This window comes from Phocoena phocoena, chromosome 14 (assembly GCF_963924675.1).
Source record: "Phocoena phocoena chromosome 14, mPhoPho1.1, whole genome shotgun sequence".
Lineage (NCBI taxonomy): Eukaryota > Metazoa > Chordata > Mammalia > Artiodactyla > Phocoenidae > Phocoena > Phocoena phocoena.
The window spans coordinates 30083119-30101164 of NC_089232.1; the positions used below are offsets into that span (position 1 = coordinate 30083119).

The following is an 18046-nucleotide window of genomic DNA, read 5'->3' on the forward strand; positions in this document are numbered from 1 at the left end:
CTCTAGAGATTCTAGCATCTCTGTTTCATGCCTCTTAGCAGTAAATGTTTGTAGGCCACACAGAAACAATGAAGGGTTTCTAAATCAGTTTAATTTGAAGAGGTTTGAACTGTATGCCAGTCTCATGACTTTGGGAAAAAGGTTTTAAGGGAGATAAAACTGAAGGTAGAGGATATAAAGAATAACTATTTTAGCCGGCGTTTTAAAGAGGTGAGGCAATGGTGAATGGGATGAAGAGGGAAATTCCAGACATATTCAGGAGTTAAAACAGACCAGACCTAGTGACCAGCTGGTTACGAGAAATGAGAGGAAAAAATTATAAAGGTAACCTCTGGAATTCCAGTTTGGATGACAGATAATGGCAGTGAGATAAGAATAGGGTTCTTTACAGACTACCGTTTTCAACTTTTTTTTCCCCATTCCAACATACATGAGGGATTGGATTCCCTCAATATGGAGGTAACTCTCAAACAATGAGATGGGCAACTATGGAGAAATATAGGAAGACGCTTTCTCAGTGTTTGAGAGAAAATATGTGACCCAAAGAAGAAAACTAGAAAACATAATGGACTATAATAAATCTGATTTAAAAATTTAATAATATTCTAGTGAATAAGATGGTAAGTCTATTATTTACCTCGTCTTTTAAATTCATGTTGTCAGGAGCCATACTTATTGAGAGTTGATTCCCATCCAGTGATATTGGGAAGCAGGTATAAAATTTTACCATAGAATCTGCAGATTTTCTGTTTATTTCTATAAATGCCTTTTAAAATACAAATTATAAGAATGAAAAAATAAATCTTAAGTTACTTTTTCTTAAAAAAATTTAATACTTAAAGAGTCAAATGAATTCAATAACTCAGTAAATGTTTTTAAGATAAAAAAAGCATTCCTTAGAACATTACGACCATAACCAAGAAATAATGAATGACTGAACTCATAAGGCAATACTAAAGAGAAATAAGAAGGGACTTTGTAGTAAATGACACTAGGGAAATCTTATTTATCTTATTCATCACTATACCCTTCGTACCTAGAGCAGTATCTAGCATGTAGCAAACATTTAATGAACATTTACTGAGTAAATAAATTTAATGATTGACAAAATATGAGAAATATGAGGAATGAAAGAATCAAAGAAACATGTAATGGTTACCAAGTTATTTTTTATTTTGTTGTTTTCATAAGTGTCAAATTGTAACTCCATACGTTTTGGTTTTAATTTTCATACCTGGGTAAGTAAAGAGATTGAACATTCTTCCATATGTCTGATAGTTAATGAGGTGGAAATAGTCCATATTTTTATTTATAGTTGTAATTTTAAAAAATAAATTCCCTTTATGTCATTTGCCAATTTATTTATTAAACTTTAATATTTTATAGCATGTTTATATGAACTGTGTTTATCATTTTACATAAATATTTTAAATTTTTTATTTCCATTTTGTTTTATGTTAATTTTAGCTTCACAAATGTTTAAAATGTTTATATGACTGAACCTGATATTTTTCCATATAACGTCTAGAAAAATATTAAATCTCCAAATAATTAAATCTCCAAATAATTCTACTCAACTCTAATCAAAACTGGGCACAAATAATCTAGATTTTCTGTATTTGGATTCTATATTTATCTACATACACATCCACTTTGGTATATGATGCAAAGTATGAATTTGAATTATTCATTCCCAGTTTCCCACAATTTCCCCCTATTTTAATGTGTCATCACATAAAATTCTTACATTAAAAAATGTATTCTTTCTTATTCTTGTCCATCTCTAAACATTACAAATAATGTGCTTTTTAGAAAACAGCTTTATTGAAATACAGTTTACATATCATAAAATTCACCTGTTTTAGTGTACAATTTAATGGGTTTTAATATTTAGTACATTTATAGAGTTGTGCAACCATTCAAATAATCTACTTTTAACATAAGGTAAAACTGCATATGACTACTTACACTTACTCTCCCCTCCTACTTTGTTTTCTTAAGCACACTTGCTTGACTCTCAAAAATCTCTAGTGATCATTAACTCCTTCCTATAGTAAGAACACTACTTCCCACCACTCTTAACGGTGTTGTTTCCATTATTTAAACTTCCCTGAAATTCACTTCCTATAAAATACCTTCCACAAGTTGTTCATTATTAACAATATTTTGTTTTGTTTTTAAATTACAAAAGCAATATATACTCATTATAGAAAACTGAAGACATACAGATAAATCTAGGTTGTTCTAAATACTGATGACTTCACTAGTCTGAGTCTGAAAATGGTTATTTCCCATTTGAGTATAACGGGTAAAAAAAACCCAGAAATGATAGTAAAGAGTGCTCAACAAAATTTTATAAGTTGTTTAAAAAACTTTGTATTAACATATTAGAGACGTAAAGTATTTTCTGTTAAATTAAACGTTTGAGCAAAACTTCAATGGGGAAATCCATCCTTCCCAACGTAAAACTACATCTGATTAGAATAATGTATTTTTAAAATAAAGGATTATCTGTGTTTTATATTTTAAAAATGCCTTAACTTGAGGCAGCTTATTCTGAGGTGTTACTCTTAAACCCTTTCGTCCTAGTTTTGTGAAGTTAATGTTTTTCAAAATGTGCTTGCAGACATGAATTCACAACTATTTTCAACTCTTACCTTTTTATGAGATGATAAAATCAAAATATCCTTTAAACCACCAAATGGTTTTACTAGGTTGTAAACTTCTTCAATAGAATATCCTTTATTAGGCAAATCAGAAATAAGTACCACACACATTTCTTCTGTTTCCTTCAAAACCAATTTAAGAATTGACATTAAAACTTAACTGCTGTTATATTTACTTAAATTTACACTGCAGATCATATGTTATGTTAGTATTTAAATTGTATTTAATACTAAATCTGATTAATTCAGAAGGCTGGTCTAAACCACAAATTAAAAACAAAACAAAATGCACTTTTCCACTCTTCAAGTACACAGAATAATTCAGTCATACCATCTGTCATCTAGTCAAGGTCTTTAGTTCTCTTCTGCAACCACTGCTTAAAAATAAATTTAAAAACACAGGTTTGCCTGTCTCTGACTACAGCTCCTTCCTTTCATGTACTGTTGCCATTCCTGTGCCTTGTGATGCCAAGATCCCCATGCTCCAAATTGGTGCATATTCTTTTATCTTACTGAGTAAAATAATCCCTTGTTGGCAATATAAAAAAGCTTACCTAGTCTCTTAGGATCCTTACCCCATAACCCGATCCTCACTACAAAGTAAATACTTTCATTTCTGCCTTCTCTTCTCTCAGATCTGTTTTATTCTTCAAGATCACTCTCATAAATGCCAACTTTTCCTTTAGTGGATGTTGGCGAAATCCCCAAAGGCATAAATGTGGCAACTTGTGACTTTTCTTTTGGTGGGGGAAGGTGGGAAATTATAATTTTCATAAGCTAGTTGAGAACGATTTTTAACTAGCAAGTAAATTGTGTTCAAAAATGATTCCTGGGCTTCACTGGTGGCACAGTGGTTAAGAATCCGCCTGCCAATGCAGGGTACACGGGTTCGAGCCCTGGTCCAGGAAGATCCCACATGCCGCGGAGCAACTAAGCCCGTGTGCCACAACTACTGAGCCTGTGCGCCACAACTACTGAGGTTGTGTGCCACAACTACTGAAGCCTGCGTGCCTAGAGCCCGTGCTCTGCAACAAGGGAAGCCACCGCAATGAGAAGCCTGTGCATTGCGACAAAGAGTAGCCCCCGCCCGCCACAGCTAGAGAAAGTCCGCGTGCAACAATGAAGACCCAATGTAGCCAAAAATAAAATAATAAATAAGATGAATAAGTTTATATATGTATAAAAAATAGATTCTTTCTAAAGTGCAGTAAGTAAATCTAAGATACTCTACTGGTGTTTTACAATATTCTTCTTAAAACAAAACAGTAAGTTAACACATACTACTTACTTAGTTACTACTTGAAGAATGGAGCAACCAGTCTAAAATAAACTTAACCTGAGCACCTGAAGGATCTCAAGATCTTAACCAGTAAAGTCTAAATTAATGAAATCTTAATATATTCATAATAACGGATATAAGCACATGAAAACAATAAAGTGAACTTTATGCCCTTCAAATAGAACTGTAAACTCCACTTGCTCCTCTAAAAACACAAAAAATAAATGGTATTCTAAATACTAACATATCTCCAATTTGCTTCTAAGGAAAAAGAAATTTCACAAAGTTCCATTGGTTCTAATTTGACAACCTGTTATCTATTCAAAAACCCAACTGGCCTAACATTTTCTTCTCAGTGAAAAGTTATCCTCAATAACATGTACATTTACTGATAATCTGCACCTAAATTTTTGTAACTCAAGATTTTTTTTAACTCAAACCGTATTTTAGAAGTCTCCAATGACCAGGATTTTTCACCATACCAAATCTGTGTATTTTTTACCTAGGTTTATAGTAAGAAAAATACATTGTGTCAAAATTTCTTAAGCTTTATAAAAATAAGTAAAATATAAAAGCTGACCTTGTTAACTGGTTCATTTTCTGTGGCCTCCAAAGCAGCTTCTTAAGATACAAAATAAAATAAGAATTCATGCAGATATACTTTATTTATCAAGATCCCACTTTATTCCACAATGGATTAAATAGTAGCTACATGAAAATGTATACAGTGGGCAAAAGACTAGAGAATTTAAGTAGGATATAGCTACATAAGTAACACTGGCTTTTCAATAATACATTCAGTTTTATTCTTTCTGAGAGCAAAATTTCAGACTAATCAAGAGACAAGGTGAAGACGTGAATCATAATATTCTTAATTTCACTTAGGTATGACTCTGGTATTGAAATATATATATATATATATATATATATATATATATATGACACAAAATTATTCACCTAAAATTTAATTTTCTATCTTTAAACATAAGAGAACAAAATAAAATTTCTATTAACCTACCTGAAATAGTTTCTTTAGCACCATTTTCAGTGGCTTTGACTTCCACACTCGTCTTTATTTCAGAGTTTTCTGCATGAAATAGTCTGCTTTAATAGTCTAGAAAAATACACTAATATAATTAAACTAATGAATCTAAAGAGGAACTTAAGCTAGTTTATTTTGTTACTTCAAGTCTCCTTAGGCTGACCTGATTTAAGACAAAGCTAATACAAGTTTTCCTTTGAAACACCAAATAATCCTTTTGAAGATTTTTAAGCAAAAAGTTTTATTTCAAAATATACCTAGAGTGTATACCAATAGGATTTAATGAAAAGAAAGCACTGCATGACAGCATTTCAAGCTTACCTGGTACAATCACAGGTTTATTGGCGTCTTTGTATTTGACAATTCCAGCCTTTTTGACTTCTAGAGACTTCTTTCCACTAGATTTTGCTTTTAAAAGTAGAGTTGAACCATTATTCTAAGGGTCTATTCAGTCATTTAGCATGTTTCATACTAATATATTAGTAAATAAGTAGTTCAACTTCATTATAAAAGCAGCTCTTTTCCACATATTTATTATTCCACATATTTATTTCCATTTATTTTCAGTATCTGTTTACCAATAAGATTAAAAGCAAATTTAAACTGAGATACAACTTTTGTTGAGGGCTATTAATGATTCACAAATTATGAAATCCTCATGTGGCAAAAGTACATCATAATCACACACATAAAAATCATTATTTTATAACTTCCACAAAGATTCTTTAAAATTACATTAGTCAATTGGAAAAATATATTAATAAACATGTTATTTTCAACATGTTACAATTTAGTGTTCCATTTCTTTATGGAGGATACATCCTTGTAACATGGAAAGAAAATCTTTAAAGTAACAAGTATCAGAGGAATTTTACAAGCTGGGGAAGGTAATATGAAGTGACAGCTCTAAAAAAAATGAGTAAAAAAAAGATTAAACGGGGGGGAAAGTGGCAGAGCAACCTATGATTATATGGCTGTCAGAAATGTTTCCTAAACAAAAATGTAACTGCAATGGCAGATATACTGTCAAAGACCAAAGCATCAAAAAACAGAAGTCCTATGTGTGTCAGGTTCTAAATATCAAAGAATTATTTACTAAACTTTTCAAGATGTTATATACTACAAATTAAAACTTGCTTTTGATATCATATTTATTACATTCTTTAACGCAGAATTAAGAATAAACTTAATATAACCTCTCTTTTCCAACAGTCTTACCTGTTTTGATTGAAGCTTTATTACCTTTAGCAGCTACTGTTACCACAGATTTTACAGAACCCGCTGATTTCCCTAAATCACAAAAGCTTAGTCAAAACTGATTTATTTAACTAATATCAACAATTCCCAAAGAACCTCACAAAGAATATAAGAGCAACAAACTATATTTTATTCAAAACAAAATGTTATCATCTTTAGGGACACAGGTCATTTGCTAAATTAGAAATGATAATTTCTTTAGGAAGAAAAATATCATTGAAATAAGAATTCACCTCCCCTTTGGGGTACTTAAAAACAGCGTTCAGGCAAGTTACACAGATCTCTAAATGTGTGTATCAACTTAGTAATTAGAAGCAAAATTACTAACCTCAAGGATATAAACACAAGCCCATGATGCCTTTAATGGCTCCAAAAGCAGTTATATTGAGGACCTCCCAGCTCATGCTTCCTTGGCTCCCAGTTGATTAAAAAGCACTTAAGAATACCTATATCATTGTCAGGCCACATAAAGACTATTTCAAAATAGTCAAATCCCTATCTGAACAGGATTATTTAAACTGTCTGACCCTTCTTTCTACATATGTATATTACTGTTGCTTATATTCCAAAATGATGCTGTTTATAAAGACTGTGATCATCTAAGTGTCACTAAAAAGATTACCAGAGTCAAAAACCTTTGCATTCAGAGAGCATTCAGAGACCAACAGGAGGTTTAGCTCTGAAAATTAGGATGCCCAACGAGCAAGGTAGTATAAGGAAAAAGCCCAGGATCACAAGTCAGTGAATTCAAGTTGAATTCCAAGTCAAGGTGTGAAGGCTGGGGGAATTTACTGATTTCTGTGCACGTTTCCCCATTTATAAACCAGGGTGGTAACTGCCTTAACTACCTAACAGGACCTTCTGTGAGAATATGACCATGCTTTTGAAGTTATTAAACAAACAAAAAGAATTACCGACGTCTGCAAAATTTAATCAGAATAGTTTACAAATCCACACTTTATATCCAAAGACAGACCTTAATTATTGCTCATAAAGAGAAATACCAATCTTTATAGATTGTCACGCAACCAGTCATTTCTTAGTAATTCCCAAGTTTTGTCACACTGCAGTAACCTTAGCCCCATGAGCCCTTAAGGTGTTTCTTTCACTATCCTATGTTACTACCACAAGTCGATTCACTTTACTACTTCTAGTTGGGTACCAGAACTTAAGGAAAAAATAACTAGAATTAATTTCCAACACTCAAGGGGGAAGCTACTGGTTTTAGCACCCACTCCCCCAGATTTCCACCAATGACTCCTATAAACTTACTATTAAAGTAATATCAAACTGTTTGCTAAATCAGTGCATCTTCAAAACATGTTTTCTAGCCACACCTGACTCCCTCAGATTACTGCTTCTAAGAAACTACTATATGATAATTATGGATCTGCCACCAACAGTGGTTCAAGACCGCTTCCTTTCCTTCCTACCATTATAAAGACAATGTAATACACTGATCTCTATCCTCTTAAAAAGATGACTCTGAATTAACCAGCATTTAGCAGAAATGGGAGGAAAAACAGAAATGGGGATAATGCTAGAGGAAGGAGAAAAAAATTAATATTACTTTAAAATCCACTATAGCCCATAAAAATGCAAAAAGAACATAATTTGCTGTAAGTTTGTTTATAAAAGAAAGTAAACAGAGAAGACCTCAATAAAAGAGAAAGACAGAAATATTGCCAATATTCATCATGAGAAACAGTTTGCCAGTTAAATTATTTTATTTTGATAATCACTGCAAGGAAAGAGCATTATCTACTAAACCTGCTTTCTCAAAACTTCTAGATGACTATAAATTTCACAGATTGGTATATACTCAGCACACACTGTGTCACATGAGATCCAACACTACTGATAAAAACTGCTTAAATAATTTAAAGTTAACATGTCTAGGATCCTAATACAGAAAACATACCTGAAGATTTATTTACTTTGGCTGCAGATGTCTTGGTTTGTCCAGGTTTGGCTAAAATAACAAGAAAAATATATCAGTATCACATTACAAAAAACATCACTTAGATTTAGGAAAGAGCTAACTTAGCATAATTTTGGTAAAAACACTGCAAGAAACATCCTTATACTCATCTTTGTATGCCCATGGAACTATAACTATAGGCAAATTCTTAGCCATGGACTTGCTGAGACAAAGGGATAGATTTAAATTTTAACAAACATGAAACTGTCCTCCAGAAAGGTTGTACCAATTAATATTCATCAATAGTATACAAGAGTGGGGCTTCCCATTTCCACACAAACACAGTATGTAAAAGAAGTTATTAATCACTCCAATCTGAGCTAGAAACTAGTATGATTTAATCTTTGTTTCTTAAATTTTAAGTAAAGCTGTGTCAATTTTCATATGTGTAAATTCATCTCTATTTCTTTGTGATCTGTCTATTCTTAATATCTGCCAATTTATCTTTTGGGTTTTGAGGATTTTCTTATTAGAGTTCTTTATACATTAAAATTAATCTGTATCATATAGGTAACAACCTTTTAAAAAGTTATGAGAAATACTTATAAAAAAATTTTTGTGTAATCAATGTCTTCCTGATAGGGGAGGACTTTCTCATTCTGAAATTAAAAACAAACCAAAAAACCCTCCACATTTTCTTTCAATACTTTTAACTACTGTCTATGTATCATGTTAAATCTCTGATCCAGCTGTAATTTATTTTTTAATTTATTTAATTAATTAATTTATTTGGCTGCGCTGGGTCTTCGTTGCTGTGCGCGGGCTTTCTCTAGTCGTGGCGAGCGGGGCCTACTCTTCGTTGAGGTGCGTAGTTTTCTCATTACGGTGGCTTCTCTTGTTGCGGAGCACAGGCTTATCTAAGCGTGTGGGCTTCAGTAGTTGTGGCACGCGGGCTGCAGAGCGCAGGCTCAGCAGTTGTGGCGCACGGGCTTAGTTGCTCCACGGCAATGTGGGATCTTCCCGGAGCAGGGCTCGAACTCATGTCCCCTGCAGTGGCAGGCGGATTCTTAACCACTGCGCCACCAGGGAAGTCCCTGTAATTTATTTTGATACTATAAACTATATACTTTACAAAGAGTCTAGTCAATTTAATGAATAATTCATCTTTTCCCTGCTAATCTGAAATATTACCATAATGATTTACTGATATTCCATATGCTTGGGGGAGTATTCATGGAATCTATTCTGTCCTACTGATCTTTTATCTATTTATGCAATTATATGAAACTATATAAATCTTTTAACTTTATATTTTAATATCTGTTTGTGCTGTTCTGTCCTAATTACTCTTCCTTTGCAGAATTTTCTTGTCTATTCTATGTATAAACTTTATTATCAGCTTATATAGATTCAAAAAATCTTTACTGGTATTAGGTTCCTAATATTTATCTTTTAATATAAGAAAAAAAGGCATATTATAATGGTGAAAGGCTTTCTATCCAAAAATGAGCTGTTTTCTCATTTAAGCCTTATTTTATGCCTCTTAGTATTTAAAAGTTTTCTTTTCATAGCTTCTACCTTTTTTATTATTATAAGTGGAATATTTTATTAGTATATTAATATTTTATTAGTATATTAGTATGAATGGTTCTTTTTTATGTAATAAAGCAATTAAAACTTTATAGTGATTTAGAGAATTAAGATGGCTAATTATTTAATAGCATTTCAATAGACTCTATTGGGTTTTCCATCATAAGTATATATTTGCAAACAATAATGTTTTATCATACGTTCCAATTTTTATGCCTCTTGACTTGTAGTGCACCAGCTAATGGCTATTAGTTTTAGAACAATATTTTTTAACTCATACAAGTGATGATGAGTATCCCTTGTTTGGGTTCCAACTTTAATGGGAATGCTTCTACTGTTTAACTCTTAAGCATATGATGGCTTTTGACTTGATATATGCGTATTTGTTATGCATATAAATAAATAAAGTATGTGTACACAAACACACTATCATATTAAGGAAGTAGTCACCTACTTGAAGAGTTTCTCAGCATTTATCTCCCTCTATTTAATATAGTAAATGGAACTGACAGATTTCCTAATTTTGAACCATCTTTATACTTCTGACATGACCCCTGTCCCCCTCTTGGGCATACTATGTTATTCATTTAATATACTTCCAGACACTAAAATTTTACTTAAAGACTTTACATCAAATATTCAGAAGTGAAACTGTTCTATAATTCCAATTTAGTATGATAGCTTTATCAGCATTTTAAAACATTCCTCTAACTTTTAATTTTGAGATTACTGTATATTCACATGGAGTTGTAAGAAATAATAGGGAGAGATCCCATATACCCTTCACGGACTTTCCTCTAATGGTAATATTTTGCATAACTAAGTATTATATCATAAACAGGAAACTGACATTGATGTAATTTACAAACATTCCATTTTCCCCAGGTTGCATGCGTGTAAAGTATATTTAGTTCTATGAAATTCTATCATATACATGTAGATTATGGTGACCATCAGTCAAAACAAAGAGGAGTTCCACCACAAGTATCTTTCCTACTACCCATTATAGAAAGAGCCATCTCCTCCCTCCCCTAGAATCCCTGACAACCACTAATCTGTTCTCTATCTCTTTAATTTTATCATTTCAGGAATGTTATGTAAATAGAAGCTTACAATACATAATTTTCTTAGATTGAGTTTTTAAAATCAGCACAATTCCTCTGTAATCCATCCAAGTTGTTGCATGTATCAATAATTCATTCCTTTTTATTGCTAAGTGGTAGGTATTCCATGCTACAGACATAACACCGTTTGTTTAGTCAGCCATTCACCTACTGAAGGACATTAGGGTTGCTCCCAGCTTTTGGCTATTAATAGAGGCTATAAATATTTGTGTACTGGTTTTGTGTGAACAGGTTTTGTGTGAAATGTAATTCACTTGCCTGAAATAAATGCCCAAGAGTGTAACTGCTGGGTCTTATGGTGAGCACATGTTTAGTTTTGCTAAAAAACTACAATACTTTTTTCGAGAATGGCCATACTATTTTACATTCCCACCAGCAATGTACAAGTTTCTCCACATCTTCAATAGCATTTGGTATTACTATTTTCTTATTTTAGCCATTGTGCTAAGTGTGCAGTGTCTCTGTCAGCATTTGATGTTGGTATTAGCCTGTTTTTTCCTTCCTGTTTCCCCTCCCCCTCCATACTCCCTTTTAAAGAATGTTTTCCTTTCCTCTGCATGCTATGGAATAGTTGAAATCAGAACTAGAGTTATTACTTCCTTTAAGGTTTGCTGGAACTCACATGTGGGAACTATTTGGGCAGAGTGCTTTTACTGGGGAAATAACTGACTTAAACAAAAAAAGTCATTTTCATCTGGGAATTGAAAAGATAAAAAGACATGCACTTAAGAAAAAAAGGGGGGGGCTTCCCTGGTGGCGCAGTGGTTGAGAGTCCGCCTGCCAATGCAGGGGACACGGGTTCGTGCCCCGGTCTGGGAAGATCCCACATGCCACGGAGCGGCTGGGCTTGTGAGCCATGGCCGCTGAGCCTGCGCGTCCAGAGCCTGTGCTCTGCAACGGGAGAGGCCACAAGTGAGAGGCCCACGTATCGCAAAAAAAAAAAAAAGGAAACCAATAAAATCTTACAGAAGAAAATAATCATTAATTCAAGAATGACAAATCAGAAAATTTTGGTTCACTATGTGTTTTTCCAAGGGTTCAGTTATTTTTTTTATTGAAGTATAGCTGATTTACAATGTTGTGTTAATTACCGCTATACAGCAAAGTGACTCAGTTATACAAATATATACATTCTTTTTCATATTCTTTTCCATTATGGTTTACCACAGGATACTGAATACAGTTTCCTGTGCCATACAGTAGGACCTTGTTGTTTATCCATTCTATTTGCATCTGCTAATCCCAAACTCCCAATCCATCCCTCTCCTGCCCCCCTCCCCCTTGGCAACCACATATTCTCTATGTCGTGATTCTGTTTCTGTTTCATAAATAGGTTCATTTGTGTCATATTTTTGACTCCACATAAATGATATCATATGGTATTTATTTTTCTCTTTCTGACTTACTTCACTTAGTATGATAATCTCTAGTTGCCTTCCATGGGTTCAGTTATGACATTAATACAAATGTGATTTGAGTATCCCTATACTCTTCTTCCAGCAAATATTTATTCATGAACCCTTACACCACATTAGATATTAAGGTACAGAAAAATAAAACTACAAATATTCCCTTACCCAGCCAAGTGAAAGAGACAGACTTATTAACAACCTATTAATACCAAGTGATTTAATGTACACAATACAGTATTTCTAGGAGGGAGTTGGGAGCATTTAACTGCCTAAGAGTCAGGGAAGGTATCACAAAGAAGCTTCATCTGAGATGGGCCTTAAAAGATAAATTAGAATTTGCCCCACCTCGACCCTCCAAAAGGAGTCTTAATTGACTTTGTATTTTCAATACCTTGCACGAGGCCTGGCACCTACTAAATAACTACTTCATAAGCGCTTAATAAGTGAAGTTAACTGGAATTTAGACAATGATTCCACACAAATGGATAGCATAAAGACCCGAGAAATGAAATAGCACAGCTGGAAAATAAACTATTCTGAGTAGCTTAAACATAATATACAGTTGCGTGACAAGAGATTGAAAAAGTCATCTGGGCCAAAGGGGAAGGGGTCGTTATGAAGAATTTGGGTTTTCCCCTGTGGGTCACTAGGAGTGGAACGATCAGATCTGCTTTAAAGTGACCTCAGGGCAAGAGTGTTAATACCGGAGCAGAGTAGAATAAAAATCGCCAGTCGGGAGGCTATCTTCAAAAATTCAAATGTGAGTCTAAACTAAAACATTTACAGCTGTGATGGAGTAAAGGTGAGATAATTTGAGGTATATTCAAGAGAGAACTAATTTGAATCAGCCACCTATTGGATGAGAAGAGGAAGGATGTTATTTAGGAAGGATGTTATTTAAGTTTGAACTGGGTGGGACAAAAAAGAAGACAAGACAGGGTAAAGGATTACTAATAGATTCCTACACTGGATAACTAGTGGTGTTGTTAGATAATATAAGAAAATGAGGCATAAACTGGAGGGGGCAGAAGAGGTTTATGTATGTATGGGAGATGTCATTGGTCCTTAAAGATATGGAAAGGAAAGAAATCAACCAGCAAGAAAAGTAGGACATGAGAAGAGGAACAGACATTTAGGGAAACAATGAAGGGAAGATAAAAGAAGAGCAATCAAAGCAGATATAGAACAAGTTTTCATTCTCAGAGAGGTACTTTAGTATAGGTGAAAAGCTTGGGAAGCATACAGTTTTGGGTTTGAATACTAACTCTTCCATGTGATCCTGAGTAAGTCATTTAACCTCTCTGAATCTGTTTCCTCATCTATCAAAGGAGAACAGTATGAACTAGACTCATACGGTGGTCTGAAATATTAAGTGAAATAACAAATTGTCTACTATAAATAGTGTAACCATGGCAAGTTTCTTTCCCTTGTTTTCTGTCTTCTGGCACAAGTTAAACTATAAACTACTTAGAAATAACTCTCTGATGTATCCTAACCACTTTATAATACGCATCTAATTATGGGCATATAGCCCAGTGCTAAGTAAGTAATTAGTACTGGGTAAAAGTTCTAAAGTTTCCCTTTCTGATAAAATTAGGCTTTTGCTCCCTCCCTGTACTTTCCTACATCCTTTTAGATTTGTGCTTATAACCAAAGTTCTCTTTGTTTTTTAAAAGTAAATTTATTTATTTATTCATTTATTTAATTTTTGGCTGCACTGGGTCTTCGCTGGTGCACGCGGGCCCTCTCTAGTTGCAACGAGCGGGGGCCACTCCCCGCTGCGGGGCACGGGCCCCTTACCGCGGCAGCCTCTCCTGCTCCAGGCACAGGCTCCAGGCACACGGGCCTCAGCTGCCACGGCACACTGGCTTCAGCAGCTGTGGCTCACGGGCCCCAGAGCACAGGCTCAGCAGCCGTGGCGCACTGGCTTGCGGGCCCCAGAGCGCAGGCTCAGCAGCCATGGCACACGGGCCTAGCTGCTCCACGGCATGTGGGATCCTCCTGGACCAGGGCTCAAACCCATGTCCCCCGCACTGGCAAGCGGATCCCCAACCACTGTGCCACCAGGGAAGCCCCCAGGGAAGCCCCCAAAGTTCTCCTTAAAACTACCCTGACTGAGAGAGAGTCATGGACATATACACACTAACAAACGTAGTAAGGTAGATAGCTAGGGGGAAGCAGCCGCAAGGCACAGTGATATTAGCTCGGGGCTTTGTGACAGCCTGGAGGGGTGGGATGGGGAGAGTGGGAGGGAGGGAGACGCAAGAGGGAAGACATATGGGAACATATGTATATGTATAGCTGATTCACTTTGTTGTAAAGCAGAAACTAACACACCATTGTAAAGCAATTATACCCCAATAAAGATGTTTAAAAAAAAAAAACAAAAAACTACCCTGACTTCCTATCCCTCTTCAACCTGACATTGCTGATCTCAAAAAGCTATCTTATCTTTCTCACCTGACACTTTCTCAGCCTTGGGCTCCTCTCTTTCTTTCTACATTTATATTAGAAGGGAGGAAGTACTTAACTTGAAGCACTTCTCCCCCTACGCATTACTTTTATTATGTTAGGGCCATTCCCAAAATTCAGACCTTAAACTTAACAAAAAATTTTCCTAGGTATCCCACTTTCAATGCCATGTGATTGACTAAATGATATCTCCCATAGATATTCCTTGATAACTGATATTTAGCAATGTTCTCCCCCAGGTCAAAGAAATCACTGCAGCTGAATTTTATTATAATCAACATTACTACATTCGTTTAGAAAAATCCATCCGGCCTGAAACCTTGAAATTTTTAAATTATTTTTTAAATTTTTATATATTATCCACTAAAAAATTCTGTATAATAAAAATTCAGATTTTAGCATACCAGATCATTTTAATTAACCTTTTAATATCAGGTCCTAATTACCTGAAAGTGAATCCCAAATGTTTTCTCAATAGGATTTTTCAATCACTCCATGTATCCAATCTACATGAGAATCCTAAACAACTAGTGGTTCTTTATTCTCTAAGGAAATTTCCCAGAGTTTGTACCAATTATTACTAGGTCTTACACAGAAAAAATGGGGTGCACTTATCCAAGCTTTGGAAACAGTGGGTTAAACAAAGTTAAATAGGTTTCTTTCCTGCAGGATTTCATAAAGTGAATGGGTTTGTGGATTATTTTTTAAAGAAAAAAAAAGGTATAATACATATCCTAAACTTCACCTGATCCAAAACATGTTCTATGAATAAGTCTTTCATGCAACACATTTTGAGAAATGCTGTTAATGGGGTCAGATTAAAAAACACCCCAGCACTACTCTTCAAGGCCTTTCTGTTACCTTTTTTATGTCATCTGCCTAACTGAAGTATCTTCTGCCTCTAAATATTATCCGTTTACACGTTCACATTTAAAACTTTAGTAAAAATTTATTGCCTTCCAGAAGCCACTCATAGTCACCTCCACTAACTCCCAATAACTTCAGGACATTATCCAACTAAACATTATGGAAAACTGAGATATTCTACACAATCCAGTTTTCCAGTCACTTGAATATTAGTTCTAATACCAAAAACTCTTTTATCTATTCTGAATATAAATCCATAAACTACCTACCTTTCAAAAAGATAACATACAAAACACAATTTAAGTTTCCTAATATATTGTTTATGTCTTGTCCTTCACTATCACACTGTTTACTAGATTCAAGAGTGTATGTTTTGGCAATAACTTTTTTCTCTCGACATTTCCAATCCTAAATGGACTGAGAAAAAAATAAACTGGGTTTAAAACTGTATGCAAAATTCATTTAGCTAGATTCATAATAAAGACCTGAAGTATTTGCCTGTGTGTAAAGAAATAACACATGAGTGTAATATCATCTATTTCTGTTCAGTCTTTTTTGTTTACTTTTTGGTTCTTAGCAGACTTTCAAAATCAAAGGGGACCACACAAGCAATCTTAACATACCTATATGTTTTGTCTTATCAGTTTACTGGGAGGGAATGGAGACAGACACTGCAAAATTAACCTAAATAGCTATTAACTATGGAACTATGATAGGTACTTTGCATACATTATCTCATTGAGTCCTTATATTTATTCCACAAGAGATTTCATAATTAAACACTTAACATTAACCATTAGCTTAATACAGGAGCCAGTGTGGGTCCCCCTTCTCCTAAAGCACAATGAATAATGTTTTCCTAGCATCATCTTACAAGAAGTTTCTAGTCATCTGACAAAACATACTCATTTGGAGGAGTACTGAAAGTAACAACTTACTAGCAGAAGCTGAAGTCACAGTTTCAACAGCCTTGGAAGCATCTGTATCTTTTCTATTAAAAGGAGAAAAAAATTTAGCAAAGAATAAACTTCTAAAGATGCAAAGCTTAAATCTAAAAAAGTTTAAAATAATTCAGTTTGAATGATGTCCCATTTAAACTGGAGTCAGGATGATAAAATATATTTAAAATGTCATTGTAAAAATTAAAAAATTTTAATTCATATGCATAGTCATTCTCACATAGGGGATGATGGAATTACTTACTTTAAAGTAGATGCAGATGTTTTCTTTGAATCTGATAACTTTTTCTTCACCTCTTTGTTCTATGAAAGAAAAGTATTTTGAAAAATTTAGTTTCTTCCCCAATTATAAAAAACCATTTAGAAAATACACAAAAGCATAAGAAACACACACGTACATAAATCTAAAATATTCCTACCCTAAAGTACAAATGTTAATCACCGTTTTCTATTTATAGAGAGAAATTCTTCAATTTGTGATCATACAGTGTAATTTTACAACCTGCCTTTTATCACTTATCTACATTTTCTTATCACTACCTTTCAAAAACATTATTTCAAATGGTGCTATACAGGGAGATCAGCTGGGTGCTTTGTGACTGCCTGGAGGGGTGGGATAGGGAGGGTGGGAGATGCAAGAGGGAAGAGATATGGGAACATATGTATATGTATAACTGATTCACTTTGTTATAAAGCAGAAACTAACACACCATTGTAAAGCAATTATACTCCAATAAAGATGTAAGAAAAAAAAAATGGCAGTGCCATGAGGGCAGGGCATTTCCTTTTTTGCCAGTACTGAGCATCCGCGGTATGGTGCCTAGCATAGGCTAAATATATGGCATTTTTGTGAAAAGAAGCCGGGATTCCAGCTGTCATATTTAATGAGGAATTATAGTCTTATTATTGGGGGGGAGGGGGTGTAAAAAAACACAAAAAACAAATAGTGCTATAATATTTCTGATGTCTAACTGCTACCACTCTGGTCCAATCTTTTCCTTTAATTACCGTAATAGACTCATAATGGTCTCTGCTTCTGTCTTTGCCTTTTTACCCACCCTCACTCCATTTTAAACATAGAACCAGATTGATCTTGCCATTCCTAAACTCAAAACCTTTCATCACACTCAGAGAAAAAGCTAATACTTAAGCGTTTACAGCACACATTCCATGCACTCTCTACCCCCAAACTACCACATACTTCTCCCCATCCTTCTCTACTTCCAATCCTAAAGCATCCTTTATACTTCTCAAACAAAACAAACTACATAGGCATGGACCTGAGAAGCCTTTTGCAGTTGCTGTTCCTTCTCTCTGGAATGCCCTCAATCCAAGGAACAGTTTGCTCCTTCACCTCCTTTAGGTGTCTGTTCAAATATCACCTATTCAATGAGAGCTTCTATAACTACCTTATGGAAAGTTGCACGGCTCCTCATTCCCCAAAAAGAGCACTTCTA

The 18046-nt window shown here is 34.4% G+C and overlaps 1 protein-coding gene across 1 annotated transcript in view; it reads right to left on the reverse strand.

Moving 5' to 3' along the window:
- Positions 1 to 18046, reverse strand: part of ZNF638 (zinc finger protein 638) — an 84211-nt gene that overhangs the window by 22519 nt on the left and 43646 nt on the right. The window contains exons 9-17 of the mRNA XM_065890938.1: positions 16834 to 16892; positions 16569 to 16621; positions 8166 to 8216; positions 6206 to 6277; positions 5309 to 5395; positions 4964 to 5032; positions 4526 to 4566; positions 2658 to 2789; positions 638 to 766 (exon numbers count right to left, since the gene is read on the reverse strand). Of these exons, the coding sequence (XP_065747010.1) occupies positions 638 to 766; positions 2658 to 2789; positions 4526 to 4566; positions 4964 to 5032; positions 5309 to 5395; positions 6206 to 6277; positions 8166 to 8216; positions 16569 to 16621; positions 16834 to 16892 (693 nt within the window). The remainder of the gene's footprint in view (positions 1 to 637; positions 767 to 2657; positions 2790 to 4525; positions 4567 to 4963; positions 5033 to 5308; positions 5396 to 6205; positions 6278 to 8165; positions 8217 to 16568; positions 16622 to 16833; positions 16893 to 18046) is intronic.